Below are 16,691 nucleotides of genomic sequence, written 5' to 3' on the forward strand. Positions count from 1 at the left end.
GTTGGCCTTCATAACAAGAGGATTTCAGTATAGGAGTAGAGAGTTGCTGTACAGGGCTCTGGTAAGACCACATCTGGAGTATTGCGCACAGTTTTGGTCTCCTAATTTGAGGAAGGACATCCTTGTGATTGAGGCAGTGCAGTGTGTAGGTTCACGAGATTGATCCCTGGGATGGCGGGACTGTCATATGAGGAAAGATTGAAAAGATTAGGCTTGTATTCACTGGAGTTTAGAAGGATGAGGGGGTATCTTATAGAAACATATAATATTTTTTAAAGGACTGGACAAGTCAGATGCAGGAAAAATGTTCCCAATGTTGGGCGAGTCCAGAACCAGGGGTCACAGTAGAATAAAGGGGAGGTCATTTAAGACTGAAGTGAGAAAATACTTTTTCACCCAGAGAGTTGTGAATTTGTGGAATTCCCTGCCACAGAGGGCAGTGGAGGCCAAATCAATGGATGGATTTAAGATAGAGTTAGATAGAGTTCTAGGGGCTAGTGGAATCAAGGGATATGGGGAGAAGGCAGGCACGGAATATTGATTGGGGACGATCAGCCGTGATCACAATGAATGGCGGTGCTGGCTCGAAGGGCCGAATGGCCCCTCTTGCATCTATTTTCTATGTTTCTAAAGAGCTAAGGGAGATGGAATTGTTTGATGGGGCTATGAAAGAGATTGAGGAAGATTGTGTAACTACAATCATTTGTGCCCATGTCTAAGTAAACCAAATAAAGATTTTGGAACAGACTTACATGAATCTTCTTTAAAGTTATCAGGTATCTATGAGTTTCTGTGTATGGATAAATGTGAGGCTATCCACTTTGGTGGCAAAAACAGGTAGGCAGATTATTATCTGAATGGTGTCAGATTAGGAAAAAGGGAGGTGCAACAAGACCTGGATGTGCTTGTACATCAGTCACTGAAAATAAGCATGCAGATACTGCAGGCAGTGGAGAAAGCTAATGTCATGCGAGAGGATTTGAGTTTAGAGCAAGGAGGTCCTACTGCAGTTGTACAGTATTGAGTATTGAGTGCAATTTTGGTCTCCTAATTTGAGGAAGGACATACTTGCTATTGATTCATGGTAGGTTCCCCAGGTTAATTCCCGGGGTGGCGGGACTGACATATGATGAAAGAATGGGTCGACTGGGCTTGTATTCACTTGAATTTAGAACGAAGAGATGGGATTTTATAGAAACATATAAAATTCTTAAAGGATTCAACAGGCTAGATGCAGGAAAAAATGTTCCTGATGTTGAGGGAGTCCAGAACCAGGGGTCACAGTTTAAGACTAAGGAATAGGCCATTTAGTACTAAGATGAGGAAAAACGTATTCACCCAGAGAGTTGTGAATCTGTGGAATTCTCTGTCACAGAAGGCAATGGAGGCCAATTCACTGGATGTTTTCAAGAGAGAGTTAGATTTAGCTCTTAGGTCTAAAGGACTCAAGGGATATGGGGAAAAAGCAGGAACGGGGTACTGATTTTAGATCAGCCATGATGATATTGAATGGCAGTGGTGGCTCGAAGGGCCAAATGGCCTAACCCTGCACCTATTTTTCTATGTTTCTATGATAAGTTATGTCCATTAACCACAATGGAACTAAATGAAAGTGACCAGTGCAGAATTAAGATGAAAAAAATTGCCGCTTGTATAAAAGGTTACGTAATCTATATTACTAAAAGTCTGATCTTGACCACTTCCTGTTCTGTATATTGAATTTAGAAAAAACGCCACTTACGGCTGTGATTTTTGGCCATCTTACTCAGAGTCTCCCTCCACTGTGCAGGACGAGGAATTTTCCCATCGATAAAAAATAAAAGTGTTATTAGTGTTTAAAAAATGTTGCGATTCTCTCTCCTGAAGGCCACACCCCTTCCGGAGGAACTATAAAACCCGGAAGTGTTGAGTGCCTCAGTCAGTCTCTGCAAGATGGGGGAGCGAGAGGGTCACATCTCTCAGTCTGAGCTGAACTGAACACATGTCTACTAAACTGTGAGTGTGGTTACCGACCTTGAGTGTCCTTAATGTGGGTTGAAAATGAAAATGTGGTTGGTTTGAAAAAGCACAGCAAATGGTTGTTGTTGGTGGTTGGTTTGAAATAAAGCACAGCAAATGGTTGTTGGTGTTGGTTGGTTTGAAATAAAATACAGCAAATGGTTGTTGGTGGTGGTTGGTTTGAAATAAAGCACAGCAAATGGTTGTTGGTGGTGGTTGCTTTGAAATAAAGCATGATTAAAAGTCTAAACTTGACAACTTCCTGTTTGCACTGCATATTGATTTTAGATAAAACGCTACCACTTACAGTTGTGATTTTTGGCCATCTTAGGCAGTCTCCCGTCATCAGGTGCAGAGGATTCTTAGTGTTATTAGTGTTTAAAAAATGTTGAGAATCTCTCCTGTCAATCACGTTATGAAGGCCACGCCCCTTCTGGTGGGAGGGGGGAGGGATTATAAAACCCGGAAGTGTGGGTCTGGCTCAATCTCTGCAAGATGGGGGAGGGAGAGGTCACGACTCTGTCTGAGCTGTGAATCAACTGAACACACTGAATGTCTACTGAACTGTGAGTATGGTGTTGAAGTGGTTTTTATGGTGGTTTCACCCTGCTTGAAATGGTATGAAACGGCATTTGAATTTGGTGGCCTTGCACCTTGCAGTAAATGGTATGAAACTGCACGTGAATTTGCTGGCCTTGCACCCTGTCTGGTGGTATGAAACTGCACTTGCATTTGGGGGCCTTGCACCCTGCTTGAAGTGGTACGAAACTGCATTTGAATTTGGTGGCCTTGCACCCTGCTTGAAGTGGTACAAAACTGCACTTGAATTCGGTGGCCTTGTACCCTGCTTGAAGTGGTAGGAAACTGCACCTGAATTTGGTGGCCTTGCACCCTGCTTGAAGTGGTATAAAACTGCACTTGAATTTGGTGGCCTTGCACCCTGCTAGAAGTGGTAAGAAACTGCACTTGAATTTGATGGCCTTGCACCCTGCTTGAAATTGTAGGAAACTGCATTTGAATTTGGTGGCCTTGCACCCTGCTTGAAATGGAATTTCAAGGAATAGCCGTGAGTCAACTGCCAGCCCACCAGCCGTGAGTGAGCTGCCAGCACATCAGGCTTGAGTGACTGAGCTGCCACCCCAAGAATCCATTTGGCCCACAATGTCCATACTAGCCCTCTGGAAACCAGTCCCTTCAGTCTACAACACCCATACTAGCGCTCCAGAAAGCTCCCCCCCTCCCCACTGGCCACCAATATTGGAATTGGTGGAGAGGTGGATTATTGCGTTGGGGGACCAGCCCTCCGTGTGAACATGGGACCCAACGGGTCCCACTTAGTCTAGTGTGCTATAAAGCTCTTGGTAGGGAAATTTGACTAGGCCTTGCTGAGTGAGCTGTTGATTATGCATGACCACCCCTGCATGCTGTAATGTTTGGGTGTGCTTTGTTGAAGCTTTCTGGTAAAGGTCAAGTATTATGCCAGCAGAGTGAATCACAGTGGTGAACTGTACCTAGTTTATATTGGAGTGGTTATTTCTCATGATTGGAAGTTGTTGGCATTTGGTCTATTGAGGCTATTAGCACTGTCTGATGATTGTGGCTCATGGTTCTATTTATTTAATTAATTTTGTGTCTGGCCTGGTTGTTGTTGTGGAATAGTTGTATGTACCACATTTCCAGATGTTCAGAATTGCTTGGACATGAGCAAATTAAACTGCAGGTAAAGACTATTCATTTAGTTCTGCTCTCCCACTGTTTCTCAAAGGCCTTCAATTGTTTTTCTATATTATGTTTATCCTTGGGGTATGCATTTTGGTTTTAACTGATGAAAACAAAATTAAAAAATAACGTAACCTCTACTTGGAAATTTTTTTTTATTTTTTTAATTGAATTTTACATTAACCATAAATCCATTAATACCAATAATACAGGATTTACATTTTCTTTTCAGAATGCTGCATCTAATCTTTTAACATCTATTTAAACAACTGCCCAGTGATGCACTCGCAGTAATTTGATGGTGGTGTTTAAAAAAAATGGAGTAAAATGTGTCCTTGGAACTGGAAAATTATAATTGTATGAAAGAAAATTGAAGATTTTGCTGAAGTATTCGGTGTGAAAAGATTTGTTTTAGAGACAATGTTACCCAGCAGAAAGTTTATGGACCACCTCCAGTATGCAACCAAGCAGTCAACAGCTTCCGTATTGGAGACCTGACAAAATGTCATTACTAACGAGATGCTTAACCTGCTTCCTGCCCTTTTAACCATATAACCATATAACAATTACAGCACGGAAACAGGCCATCTCGGCCCTACAAGTCCGTGCCGAACAACTTTTTTCCCTTAGTCCCACCTGCCTGCACTCATACCATAACCCTCCATTCCCTTCTCATCCATATGCCTATCCAATTTATTTTTAAATGATACCAACGAACCTGCCGCCACCACTTCCACTGGAAGCTCATTCCACACCGCTACCACTCTCTGAGTAAAGAAGTTCCCCCTCATGTTACCCCTAAACTTCTGTCCCTTAATTCTGAAGTCATGTCCTCTTGTTTGAATCTTCCCTATTCTCAAAGGGAAAAGCTTGATCACATCAACTCTGTCTATCCCTCTCATCATTTTAAAGACCTCTATCAAGTCCCCCCTTAACCTTCTGCGCTCCAGAGAATAAAGACCTAACTTATTCAACCTATCTCTGTAACTTAGTTGTTGAAACCCAGGCAACATTCTAGTAAATCTCCTCTGTACTCTCTCTATTTTGTTGACATCCTTCCTATAATTGGGCGACCAAAATTGTACACCATACTCCAGATTTGATCTCACCAATGCCTTGTACAATTTTAACATTACATCCCAGCTTCTATACTCAATGCTCTGATTTATAAAGGCTAGCATACCAAAAGCTTTTGCAAAGTAGGCTTGCATCAGTTCTCTGCATGTTTGAATAAAACATGAACATGAATGGTAAAAGGAGCAGAATTTGAGGCCAAACCTACATCAACATGTCGAACAAATGGCGTATATATTTCTGTTTCATCAGGGTTATTGGACTTCATATCACAGAGCAGCTTCATTGCGGAACATATAGATTCTGTACCAAAGCATAATCACATCAACCCATAATCATTATTTCAGATAAATTGTATACAGTGAACCCTCGTTATAACGGACCATGGGGTGGGAGACGGTGTCCGTTATTGCTGATTGTCCACTATAACTAAGTAAGGTGTTATTGTATAGAGATGAAACAAAGAACGGCAGATGATGGTTAATACACTAAAGGACACAAAGTGCTGGAGTAACTCAGCGGATCAAGCAGCATTGCTGGAGAACATGGATAGATGATAACAGAACATGGACAGATTCAGTCTGCTGTTACTCCAGCACTTTGCGTCATTTAACGTTAAAACTAGGTCTGCACCAGTGAGGCTTTCTTCACCAGCTGCTGGCAGCTCAAATTTGTCGCTCTTGGCCGGCTGCGTTTTCTTCACTATGGGGCCTCGCTCCCTCTCCTCTCGCCAGCTACCACTTCTTCCTGTTGGCCATTGCTTTATCTCCTCCCCGCTTCCAAGGTAGAGTATGTCGGCTATTCTGGTGGAGGTGGAGGCCGAGTAGCCAAAACTATTGGCCGGCAGAAGAGAAGCGGCAGCTGGTGAGAGGGGGGAGGGTGCCCCACAGTGACCAAGCGCATCCTGTCATTTGCAGCGGCATGAAGAAAGCGCTCTTCCCCAGGACCTAATGTGAGCCGCAGCAACAGCTGCATCAACTGCACTGAGTGAAGAAGGACTCGCTGGTGCACGTTGAGAGCTGGGGGCGGGTAGGCGGTGCGAGCTGGGATGGCGTCGGCAGGACCAAAATTCGTTATAAACAGGTATGGTAAAACAAGGGTTTACTGTATATAGAGACCAAAGTTGATACAAATCATTGGTTTTAATAAAATAAATGTAACCCATTTTATCAGACCTATTAATAATTAGAATAATTGCTAGACTAATACAAAAATTAAAATCCAAAAAGTTTCACTTAATCTTCCAATTTTTATCTTGTAAGTTACAACTGAAACTAATTCCAGTATTCTTGCAGGCAATCAAATCTTTAACCCTTGCTGTTTAAGAACATTTTCCCCCGTCATCACCCCAATTTTTGCCAGTAATCTAAATGATGGGTCCTTTAAATAGTGATGTTTCACCCTTTTTTTAATATCTTGTTAATGCCTATTAGTAGTGACAGTTTCCACCCTTACAGTATCTATGTATCAAATTCCACCCCAGATTCAGATCCGGATTTAAATAATGAGAACCAGGAGCAGGTGTAGGCTACTTCGCCATTCATCAAGGTCATTGCTGAACTTCTACCTCAGCATCACTTTCCTGCACTGAAACTATATATGGGGTTTTTTTAAGATCCAGAAATCTATCACTCACTTTGTTGAATGAACTCATTAATGGAGCCTTCTGCACCATCTACTTGAAGAAAGTTCTCATCTCCTCAACGGCTTTCTTCCTTATTGTTAGGCTGCGGCACCTGGTTCTGGAGTCCTTAGCCAGGGAAATGGATTCCGTCTGTTATACCCTATAAGATCTCTCCTTCCAAACTAGAAAATACAGGTCTACGCTCCTTGTATGATAAACTCGCTATCCTGGAACCAGTCTAGTGAGTCTCTGTGGCACTCTCTCCATGAAAAGTGTGCCTTATATTTTAATGAGGAAACCAAAGTGGCATACAATGCTCCAGGCACAGTCTCATCGCGGTCTTGTGTACTTACAACAAGGAATCTTTACTACTATACACAAATCCTCTTGTAATAAAAGCTCAATGACAGGTTTTATAATGATGGTTCCACTTTGTTCATTACATTTATGTAATGACAGGTTCTGCCCTGACATTACCTTGAAATAGCGACAGATTCCATCTCTTATAATAGTTAAGAGTGAATGATTCCACTCCTTTCAGTACATTTAACTAATGACTGGTTCGACCTCATAGAGCACTTAAATAGTGACAGGATCCACACCTTTCAATACCTTTTTATTGTGACCACTTAGAGTATTATTAAAATTGTGACATGTTTCACCTCTTGTGTATTTTCAACAGTGGTTTCCACCCTTTTCAGTGCTGTTAAATTGTGTCAGGTTTCACCTTTTTTCAAAACTTAGAACTATTATAACTCTTTATTTTCCATTTGATCCCCTCATTTTCAATTCATTGATTGAGGAGTAACGGATAAAAATCAATTAAAAGAACCTGCTCTTGACCCTGTCTTTGTTCCAAACCTGTGGAGAAAATTATATTGGGTGAGTTGTTTAATGGCTAACCTTATTTCAAGGAGATTAGTTTAGTAAAGCGTAGTAAAGCAAAAATTATTTTCCTCAAATTTTGCTATCTCAGACCAGGTTGTAATTGGCCTTTGAGAGGCCTACTTAGTTGACATTCATTTCAATAAGCCAGTTCGGTATTCCGACTGCGCATGCACAGGTCATGGGTCGCTCGGGATAAACACTTTAGGCGGCCGTGTCGCTGCACGGATGCAGACCTGTAGCTGCTGCTGGGCCGTCCCCCGTCCCCTTCCGAGTGGGGAGGAGGGGGGGAGGTGCGGCTCCAGCTCGGCTCTGCCTGTTCCGCCGGAGCGGCAGCCCAGGCCTGCAGGCGGTGCAGAAAAGAAGCACCAACTCCAGCTCAACCCCGCCCTTCCCGCTGGCGAGACAAGCAGAGTTGAGCTGGGGCCGATGCCCCCCCATCCTCGCTGGCTGCGGGCCTGGGCCTCCCCTCCTGTCCGCGGACCTCTGGATAGAAGACCCTCCTTCAGACTTCCCACACATTAGACTTTTGCGCCGTGGTTGGTATGGGTGGGAGCAGGGATTTCCTCGGGCATAAGGAACATTACCTAAAGTTTGCGCTGAGTGAACTGAGTGTTCTTAACATCCTCGTCGTACACCGGCGTTTTGTGAGAGTGGTTGGATCCCAGCTTTAGCTCAACCAACGTCGGTCACATTATCCGGACAGGCGGCGGGGGATCAGGAACTGATGTGAGGCAACGGCGATGCTCTGGAATCCTAGTCGGCCGACGCCGAGCAGCGGGTTCGAGGAAGCAGCGCCCGACCCGAGGAGTAGAGATGTAAGTTCTTCCAGCGGTGAGCGGAGAGGCACTAGCTACCGTGGGCGCTGACTCCTCGATCCCGGGATCCAACCACTCTCATAAAATGCCGGTGCACTACGATGACGGTAAATTCACCAACTGTTCTCTTGTACATTTAATTAAAACTGTTTACAGAAAGGTGTTTTGTATTGAGATGAGCTGATCTATTCACAAAATTGCTAGCTTAAATATTGAATGAAAAAGCAGTGCAAAGCCATAGTATTCCTCAAATTATGAAGCATGAAGGGGTTTAATTGAGAACAGTTAAACAGTTTTTCACCATGTCATAGTCATAAGGAGAGATCTTGATGTTCCTTTGATATTCAATCATCGACCTGAAAACTCTTGGCGTAACATATTTTAAGATTTGTTGGACAATTAAGCCAATTTTATCCATCAATAAGATTTGGCTCAGTGTTCCAGTCCAGTCCACACAATCCCTGAATTTAGTTTAGTTTAGAGATACAGCATGGAAACTCGATACAGACAGCACCCGTAATTGGGATCTTCCCAATAACCCTTTCTGGCTTAAGCCCTCCCTTCACCACCTCCAGTTTAAATTCCATTTGGAATATTTTGGAGGACCAAGAAACCAAGAACCAAGGGCGCTGTAAGACAGCAACTATGCCACCCCTAATACTGAATTTATTAAAGACCTTACTTTTCTCAGTCGAAGCATCTTCAGCTTTGAGGTGGAGAATTCTAGAGTCCAACATCTCTCCAAATAAGATAGAAATTAAAAAGCTGGAGTAGCTCAGGCAGCATCTCGGGAGAGAAGGAATGGGTGACATTTCGGGTTGAGACCCTTCTTCAGACTGAGACCCGAAAAGTCACCCATTCCTTCTCTCCAGAAATGCTGCCTGACCCGCTGAGTTACACCAGCATTTTGTGTCTACCTGTAGTATATCCTTCCCTGATTGAGGAAACCAAATCTGCACTTGGGTATGATCTTTCCAAAGGCTTTCATTGTACAGAAATATCTCTTTACTTTTATATTCCAACCCCATCAAAATAAAGTCTGACATAACATTTTAATTTATATTTGCTTGCTATATTTTTGTATTGTGTACCTATGCTACTCTTTCCACTATACTTAAATTGTACCCATTATTTATCATTTAATAAAAAACTTTTGTTCTCACCAAAATGAATAACCTAATTTTTTTCCTTCATTAAAAATCCTTCAGTAGCTTTATCTTTCCCAGTCACACCTACCTCTTTGCAGATTATTTGCATTCCCCTCATATTTCACTTTCCAAACTATTCTGCATTATCAACAAACTTGAATATATTGCACTGTCCTTTTTTCTTTGTTATATAAATTGTAAATAGCTGAGGGCCTAGCTTGACACCCATTAGCTACACACTGAAAATGAAGTTTATCCCAACATATTATTCCTAGTAATTTTTCCCCAACCCTGAACTATTATTTCACATTAATATATGTTGCGTGGTGCTTTATCAAATGTTCTTTGACAATCCAGTTCTGCAACATTCTTTGGATCTCCTTGGTTCTTCTTGCCTATCAAAACAAATAATTGGATTTGTCAACATGTTTTTCTTTTCATGTTATCATGCTGGCTGTGCCGAATGAAACCATGTCCTTCATAATTGTGATATTTATGTCTGATGTCAAGTTGGCAGTGTTGCTTTTGGTCCAATCTACTGAGACCACTCTCGGGATTTTGGAATTCTCTGCAGTTCCATGGGTGTGGGCCAAATCTTCCAATTCACTGAGACCATTCCAGGGATTTTAGTCAGAATTTACTCTTTAATCTCTCTTTTATTCCTTGTGATTGAGCATTTTTTCCCACAGGTTCTAGTATATTTTTGGTGTCATTTGTGAAAAGTTGCTAGTTGTTGCATTTCTCTTGAAAGCAATTGTACAGGGATAAATATGGCATTTTTACACTCAATGTAAAATTCTATCAAATTGTGATAATTTCTCCCAAGAATGATTCATGAAAAATGCTGATAATTATCATACTAGACTACAGGCCCTGTCCCACTTTCCCGAGTTACTCACAAACTCTCCCGAGTTTTCCCTTGATTCGAACTCGGGTAATGTCGGGTAATGTCGGTAGCGAGCTCGTAGGAGTCCGTAGATGTTTTGTAGCGGCTCTTAATGGCAACCGTAGGAACTCGGGGCATCAGGTAAGTCGGGACGTTTTTTCAACATGTTGAGAAATGTCCACGAGTAAAAAAAAAATAGCCTCGAGTACCTACGAATGGCTATTACCGTAATTCTCCAAGTTCGAATCAAGGGGAAAACTCGGGAGAGTTCGTGAGTGACTCGGGAAAGTGGGACAGGGCCTTAAGTGGGACCCGTTGGGTCCCAGTCACATGGGAGGCCTGGTCCCCCGACACAACCCATTCCCCAATGCAATATTCCACGACTCACCTGTTCCCCCAACGCAACGGCGGTAGTGTTCTGGGGGGAGTGGGTGGGGGTGGGGGGGATGATGAGGGGGGTGGGGGAGGGGTGTGTGTGGAGGGGAGGGGGGGTGTGTGTGGATGGGAGGGGGGGTGTGGTGGGTTGGGGGGGGGTGTGGAGGGGAGGGGGGGTTTGGAGGGGATGGGGGGGTGTTTGGAGGGATGGGGGGGGGGTTTGGACGGGAGTCTAAAAGTCGAGTCCATTCATTGGCTCCGGGAATCGACAGCTGCTTCCCGACCCCCTCGTGGGAAGGATTGATTGGCTCAAGGGAGCGCCGACGCCGACCCAAAGGTTGAGCTCATTCATTTGCTCCAGAAAGAACCGGCTGCCCCCACCCCCACCTCCCTCCCCACGAGTGGGAAGGATTGATTGCGTTGGGGGAAGGGGATGAGTAGTAAAAACAGGTTGCGTTGAGGAAATGGGTGTGGTGGAATATTACATTGGGGAAACGGGGTCCAACGGGTCAGTGGGGTAGAGAGGGGTTATGGGGGGTGGGAGGGAGTGACTGAGGGTATGGGGGGAGGTGGAAGAGAGGAGGAGGTGAGGAGAGAGAAGAAGGAAGGTGAAGAGGAGGGGGAGGGAGTGTTGGGGGATGAGAGGAAATGAGCCACGCCTGCGCAGTTGGGGGCTATGGGTGAGTGGTGGAAGATTGCGTTGGGCAAACGAGTTACGTTGGAAGAATGGGTGATGGGGTGATTGGCCCGAGTATGAGTGCCGACGCCGCGTTCGGGGCCCAGCTCTCCCGTGTGAAGCCACGCCCCCACCCCACCAACTGGTCACATTTGGTCTAGTGAAAACTAAACGTTTCCAATTCTTAGATTATTTTCACTGCAAACTCTTCTTAATTCAGTTAAATTCATCATTTTAAACAGACTAATTAGTCTAGCTAAAAGCAAATTGCTGGAGGAACTCCATGTGTCAGGCAACATCTGTGGAGGGAGTGGACAGATGACCTTTGAGGTCGGGATTCTGCTAATTAGATGAATTATCTATTCAAACTTGTAAACCCAAGGGAATATTTAGCCCATTATATAAGATTTGTCCAGGTTTACTCCTGGTGAATCTTTGCTTTTTTAAAGATCAATACTTCTTTCAGATTTTATTCCTAAAACCTCTTAGGGGTCTGGAGATTTTTGAGCATTCACTTTGTCCATGCCCTTCAGGATCTTGTACATTTTCATCAGGTAATCCCCTCAGCCTCCTACACTCCAAGGTAAAAGTCCCAACATCCAACTTCTCTGTATAACTTAAGGCCAGGTAACATCCTGGTGGGTGAATCTCATCGGCACCTTTTCTAACCCAATGACATCCTTCCACAGTTGGGTGACCAGAACTGCACAGTGCTTCAAGTGTGGTCTCACCAAACACGTGCACAGCTGCATCATGATGTGTCAACTTTTGTACTCAATACCCTTCCTGGTGAAGGCAAGAGTATCAATCACAAACTTCAATACACTGTCCACTGACTCGCCACAGTGATCCACTCACCTGTTCTTACAGATCTCTCTGTTCTGCAACACCCTCCAGGCTCTACCACTTACCAGTGTAAGTCGTGCCCTCGTGACAAACCAAAATGCTGCACCTCGCACTCTAAACTCCTTTGACTGGTCTAAGGCCTGTCTTGGAAAAGGTGGTATTTATCGCAATGGAGTTATGTGTGACCCCATGGATGCACATTTTTTTGTGAAGCGGTTTATTTTTTTCTTGTTCTAAAGGTCTTTCATTTATTATTGTATTTGTAACCTATTTTTTAATCACTGCAAATAAATTGCTCCAATCTTCAAGCAATGTTGATTATAATAAGGGGTAGTCCATTTAGGACTGAGATGGGGATAAACGTTATCACCCAGCGAGTTGTGAATGTGGAATTCTCTGCCACAGAAGGCAGTGGAGGCCAATTCACTGGATATATTCAAGAGAGAATTAGATTTAGCTCTTCGGATTAATGGAATCAAGGGATATGGGGAGAAAGCAGCTACAGGGTACTGATTTTGGATGATCAACCATGATCATATTGAATGACGGTGCTGGTAGCTGGAAGGATCGAATGGCCTACTCCTGCACCTATTCCTTCTATCATTCAATGATAGCTTGAGCCCAAATACAAGGCACATAATCCAAATTGTCCAGAATCTGTGCCATCTACCATTCTGGCTCAATGTAACTATCTTGTTTGAATTTCTATTCCAATCTTTTATGCAATTACAGTTGTTTTTCTTGTTAGCTGTAAACCATAAGCATGCAACGGTATTCGCTATGTGTATTTAGAAACTTATCTCTGGATCCTTTGCAGTGCTTTGCCATAGCAATATAAGGGTTTCTTTGTATGCTTTACTGTTAAAGCTTTCCTCAAGGTTACTTTGTATTGTTTTCTAATTTTGTGTTCTTAAGCATGGCCATAAATCACAATGAATATCTTTTTTTTCAATCAACGTTCTGGATCAAGTCCAAATAAGTTTCGAGTCTCGAAATTTCTCACATTAAAAGATATCGGGAATAATTTTAATGCAAGAACAGATATTGCATGACTGGTGAGCAAAGGACTTCATTGGTATGCCCCCATGATACCTCCCGCACCCCGCCCGCCCTGATAAGGGTCGCTGCTTGCAAATCCGCTAACAGCGCTTTCAAAACAAACCCTCCCGCACGCCGAGGCCTCCCCCTCCCTCCCTCGTTAGCGGATTTGCAAGCATTATCAGGGCGGGCAGGGTGCGGGAGAAGGAGGTGATGGAGCCGCTGTCGCGGCCGCTACTGCCACTGTGCAGGGCTCGTCATTCACTCTGACCCTTTCGTCACCCCGCACCTGGTATCTTTGACACGAAACGTAACGTTCCATTTCTCCAGAGATGCTGCCTGACCCGCGGAGTTACTCCAGTTTATTTGTGTCTATCTTCGATATAAATCGGTATCTGCGTGCCAAGCCGGGAAAAATGAGTCGCCGTTTAGGTTGCCCGGTGGCACTTTGGGTGGTCAATGGCACCCGGGCAACTGCTAATTTCGAGCCCTGCAATGCCTTTGTAATTGCCTTTAAATTAATATTAACCTGCAGAAAGTAAGTGATTTTTTTCTTCTAGCACAGTAAGCAGTTACAGCAAAATTTATAGCATAGGTTTTGCATACATTAAGTTTTTATTTTGAAACATCTTGTAATCTTCACATGATGTTGACATTTGGTGTTATTGCTAAATGCAACCTCAATAATGCAATTAATTTCTGTTCTCACAGGTCCACAGAGGGGGATAATGAATTTGTAATGCACAGTGTCTGCTGTTCTGGGCCATGGAGGACGAGTCTATCTCAGGGAGTGATCCAGATGTGGAGTCTGAGGATGTGGAAGAGGAAGAGGAGGAGATGGAGGATAATGATGGCGATGATGAAGGTGACCTGGAAGAAAACGGTGAGCAGCTCTGGCCCTTTGTTTCTGGATAGGCATAAAACAGTAATGACTGTCATGAAATGGTGACATTTTATAACATTGCAAAGTACTTTGGTATTGCTTCATTTAATGTGGAACATCAGATTGGCTGTTGGAAGAGATAACTGATGACATTGTGGGTCTGAACACCATGCTAAGAGTTTGACATTAAGCTGATGGTTCAGTGCAGTACTCCAGGGATACTGGACAATTAATCATGTTTCTTTTGAGATGAAGTGTTAAGATGAGACACTGTTATCCACCAAATGTATCCACAACAATAAATCATTTTTTAATAATACATATAAAACAATACATGAATAGTTTCCTTTTGTAATAGCTTGCGTATTTTTCATCTTTTCAAATTTTCCTATGCCATAGGAATAGCCATTCGGCCCATCGGTCTTTTCTCCACCTATTTTCATATCTATTTTGAGGTGTAATTTCATAATGGAGACAATGTACTCATTGCGATTTAGTCATGAGAAAACTGATATGTAAATTACTAATTGGTTTTACTGCTAAAAGCAGAATATAAACATTTCGTTTTCATTTTGATTAAACCACCTTTTTATATTGGAAGTTCCGAACACTATGGAAACCCCCATTACTCTTTACTATGTGGTGAGCTTACTATACTCTTTGGTGAGCTTAGTATTATAGTCAAGGAAGGATTATGATGTGCGATACAGAAATTTGCGTGGTTGATTTATACTTTAAACACAATGAAGTTACTCAATTTACATTACATTGCAGTTGATAGCCAAACATTGAGCATTTAAGAGCATTTTTGAACATAGAATGTTAAATCTTCTACCAAGGCTATTCACAGGAAAAACGAGATAGCCTCTGAAGAAGTCAGTGTTTACCTTTTGCAATTTGTCTTTGGATCTTCAAGAGGTTAATTTGCTTCAGTACCAGTTGGAATACTAATAGCAGGATATAAAGTTTCAATGGTGATCATCAATCGGAAAGCTATTAACAACTTGATATTAACCACTGACAGGAGTTGTATAAACATGCTAATTATAAATGTTTAATGAATGTGGTACCCTAGATTGATTTACAGCTCAGGCTGATTTCCTTGCCTCCTTAATCTAATCTTAAATTCCAAATACACTGATAAAAAGATTTATCACAGTATGGCACCAGTATGACAATTTTCAAATGTGCTCACCTAATAATGTGCATAATATGTCCAGGCAACAAGCACCATTTATAACAATTTGATAATCAGTTAATCAATTTTAGATGTTGGTTAAGCAATGCGTGATGACCAGTGTGCTTTGAATTATAAATTGCATTTAGATATCTCATCCAAATTGAGTTTGCGATATCCAAGTTTAAACCACATCTTTTGTTATCTATCGTGGTTGAGCTAAAAGATAAGCTTTGCCCAGTACAAAAGAAAATGCTCCTTGCATTTCAAGTCAAGTTGAGTTTATTGTCATATGCACAAGTATGGTGAGGTACAAGTACAATGATCTCATTTATCCAACTCTGAAGTGTGAGTGGGGAATAACCTCCTAAATTTAAAGAAGCACAAATAAATTGCCACTTTACTTGGAAAGTGGTTAGAGTCCTGGATTGTGAGAGGATACGAAGGTAAATGAGCAGGCGTCGCATCTCCTACTGATGCAGAGGAAAAGAAAAAGCCATGGAGTAAACAAGGATGTACAAGAGGAATGGTCATATTAAAATTCTGAATGGAGGGTAGAATAAGAAATGTCTAGTGAAGGCATAATGCGAAAAGTGTTTGAAATAATGGTGTGTTGGTTGGAAGGTGAGTGAGTATAGGGGAGATCCTTTATTCTTGCTGGGAGAGAGTAAAGCATGTAAACAGACAAACATTTAGTTCTGTGGAGAAAAGAGGAGAGCATATCGGAAGCATTCATGTGAAAGTTAGTATTGTCAGTGTGGATGTAAGACATGGAGAAACTGAGAGAGCAGAATGACGTTCAGGAAGTACGGTGGGAGGAGATTAGTCCCGATAACAGTAGGCGTGTCTAGCCTTACAATGAATACTGATTCCTAACCTACCCCTCGAAGCAGATTGAAAAATCGGTGGAAATAGTGAGAGAAAGGCAATGTGGAAGTGAATACCCGGTGTAAAGAGGAAGATATTCTATTTCTATGAGGGGAGAGATATTCAGTATTCATCAACGCACAAGGAGAGATGAGGAAGACGATTTGGAAAAGGATCAAAGGGAGGGTGATGGTGGTGTGAGATTTTAAGAAAGTGAAGTGCCTTGCAACGCCTGGTGATGTTAGTTTAGCACAGATCCCGACTAAACTGTCCTTAATTTTGGGTTCGCTATGAATGATTTTAACCTATGATAAATGCATCTTCAAATTATTTTCACTTTAATTTATTATTTTTATTTCAAGCCCCTTCCATAAGTGCTGACTAATAGAAATGAAAATTAATATGGACAACTGGAGATTTTATGAGTGAATAAAGTAAAAGGAATCATCAATAAAGAAGACCCGATTGTTCTTTAAAAAGCCCATCCCATGTATGAATTTAGTTTTTATCCAAAAGTAAAATAAACATTGTTATTTTCAAATTAGGCTTGCTTTAATTGGACGACCATTGCCCTTAATTGTGTTGCCAAGTTTTCCAACATCTAACTCTCACAGACACAGCTGCTCCTCGATCTACGATGGGGTTGCCTTCCGATAAACCCATCGTAAATCGCAAAT

General features: G+C 42.4%; 1 protein-coding gene and 1 long non-coding RNA gene across 2 annotated transcripts in view; one reads left to right on the forward strand and one right to left on the reverse strand.

Annotated features, from left to right (window-relative positions):
- Window positions 1-16,691, forward strand: part of LOC116983183 (helicase ARIP4-like) — a 91,730-nt gene that overhangs the window by 14,393 nt on the left and 60,646 nt on the right. The window contains exon 2 of the mRNA XM_033036809.1: window positions 13,799-13,970. Coding sequence (XP_032892700.1) covers window positions 13,853-13,970 — 118 coding nt within the window. The 5' untranslated portion in view covers window positions 13,799-13,852. The remainder of the gene's footprint in view (window positions 1-13,798; window positions 13,971-16,691) is intronic.
- LOC116983184 lies at window positions 1,669-10,083 on the reverse strand. The gene is made up of 3 exons (XR_004414637.1): window positions 10,050-10,083; window positions 8,796-8,799; window positions 1,669-1,678 (listed from the first exon to the last, which is right to left on the reverse strand). It is a non-coding gene; the product is annotated as an uncharacterized LOC116983184 (long non-coding RNA).

Source organism: Amblyraja radiata, chromosome 18 (genome assembly GCF_010909765.2).
Source record: "Amblyraja radiata isolate CabotCenter1 chromosome 18, sAmbRad1.1.pri, whole genome shotgun sequence".
Taxonomy (NCBI): domain Eukaryota; kingdom Metazoa; phylum Chordata; class Chondrichthyes; order Rajiformes; family Rajidae; genus Amblyraja; species Amblyraja radiata.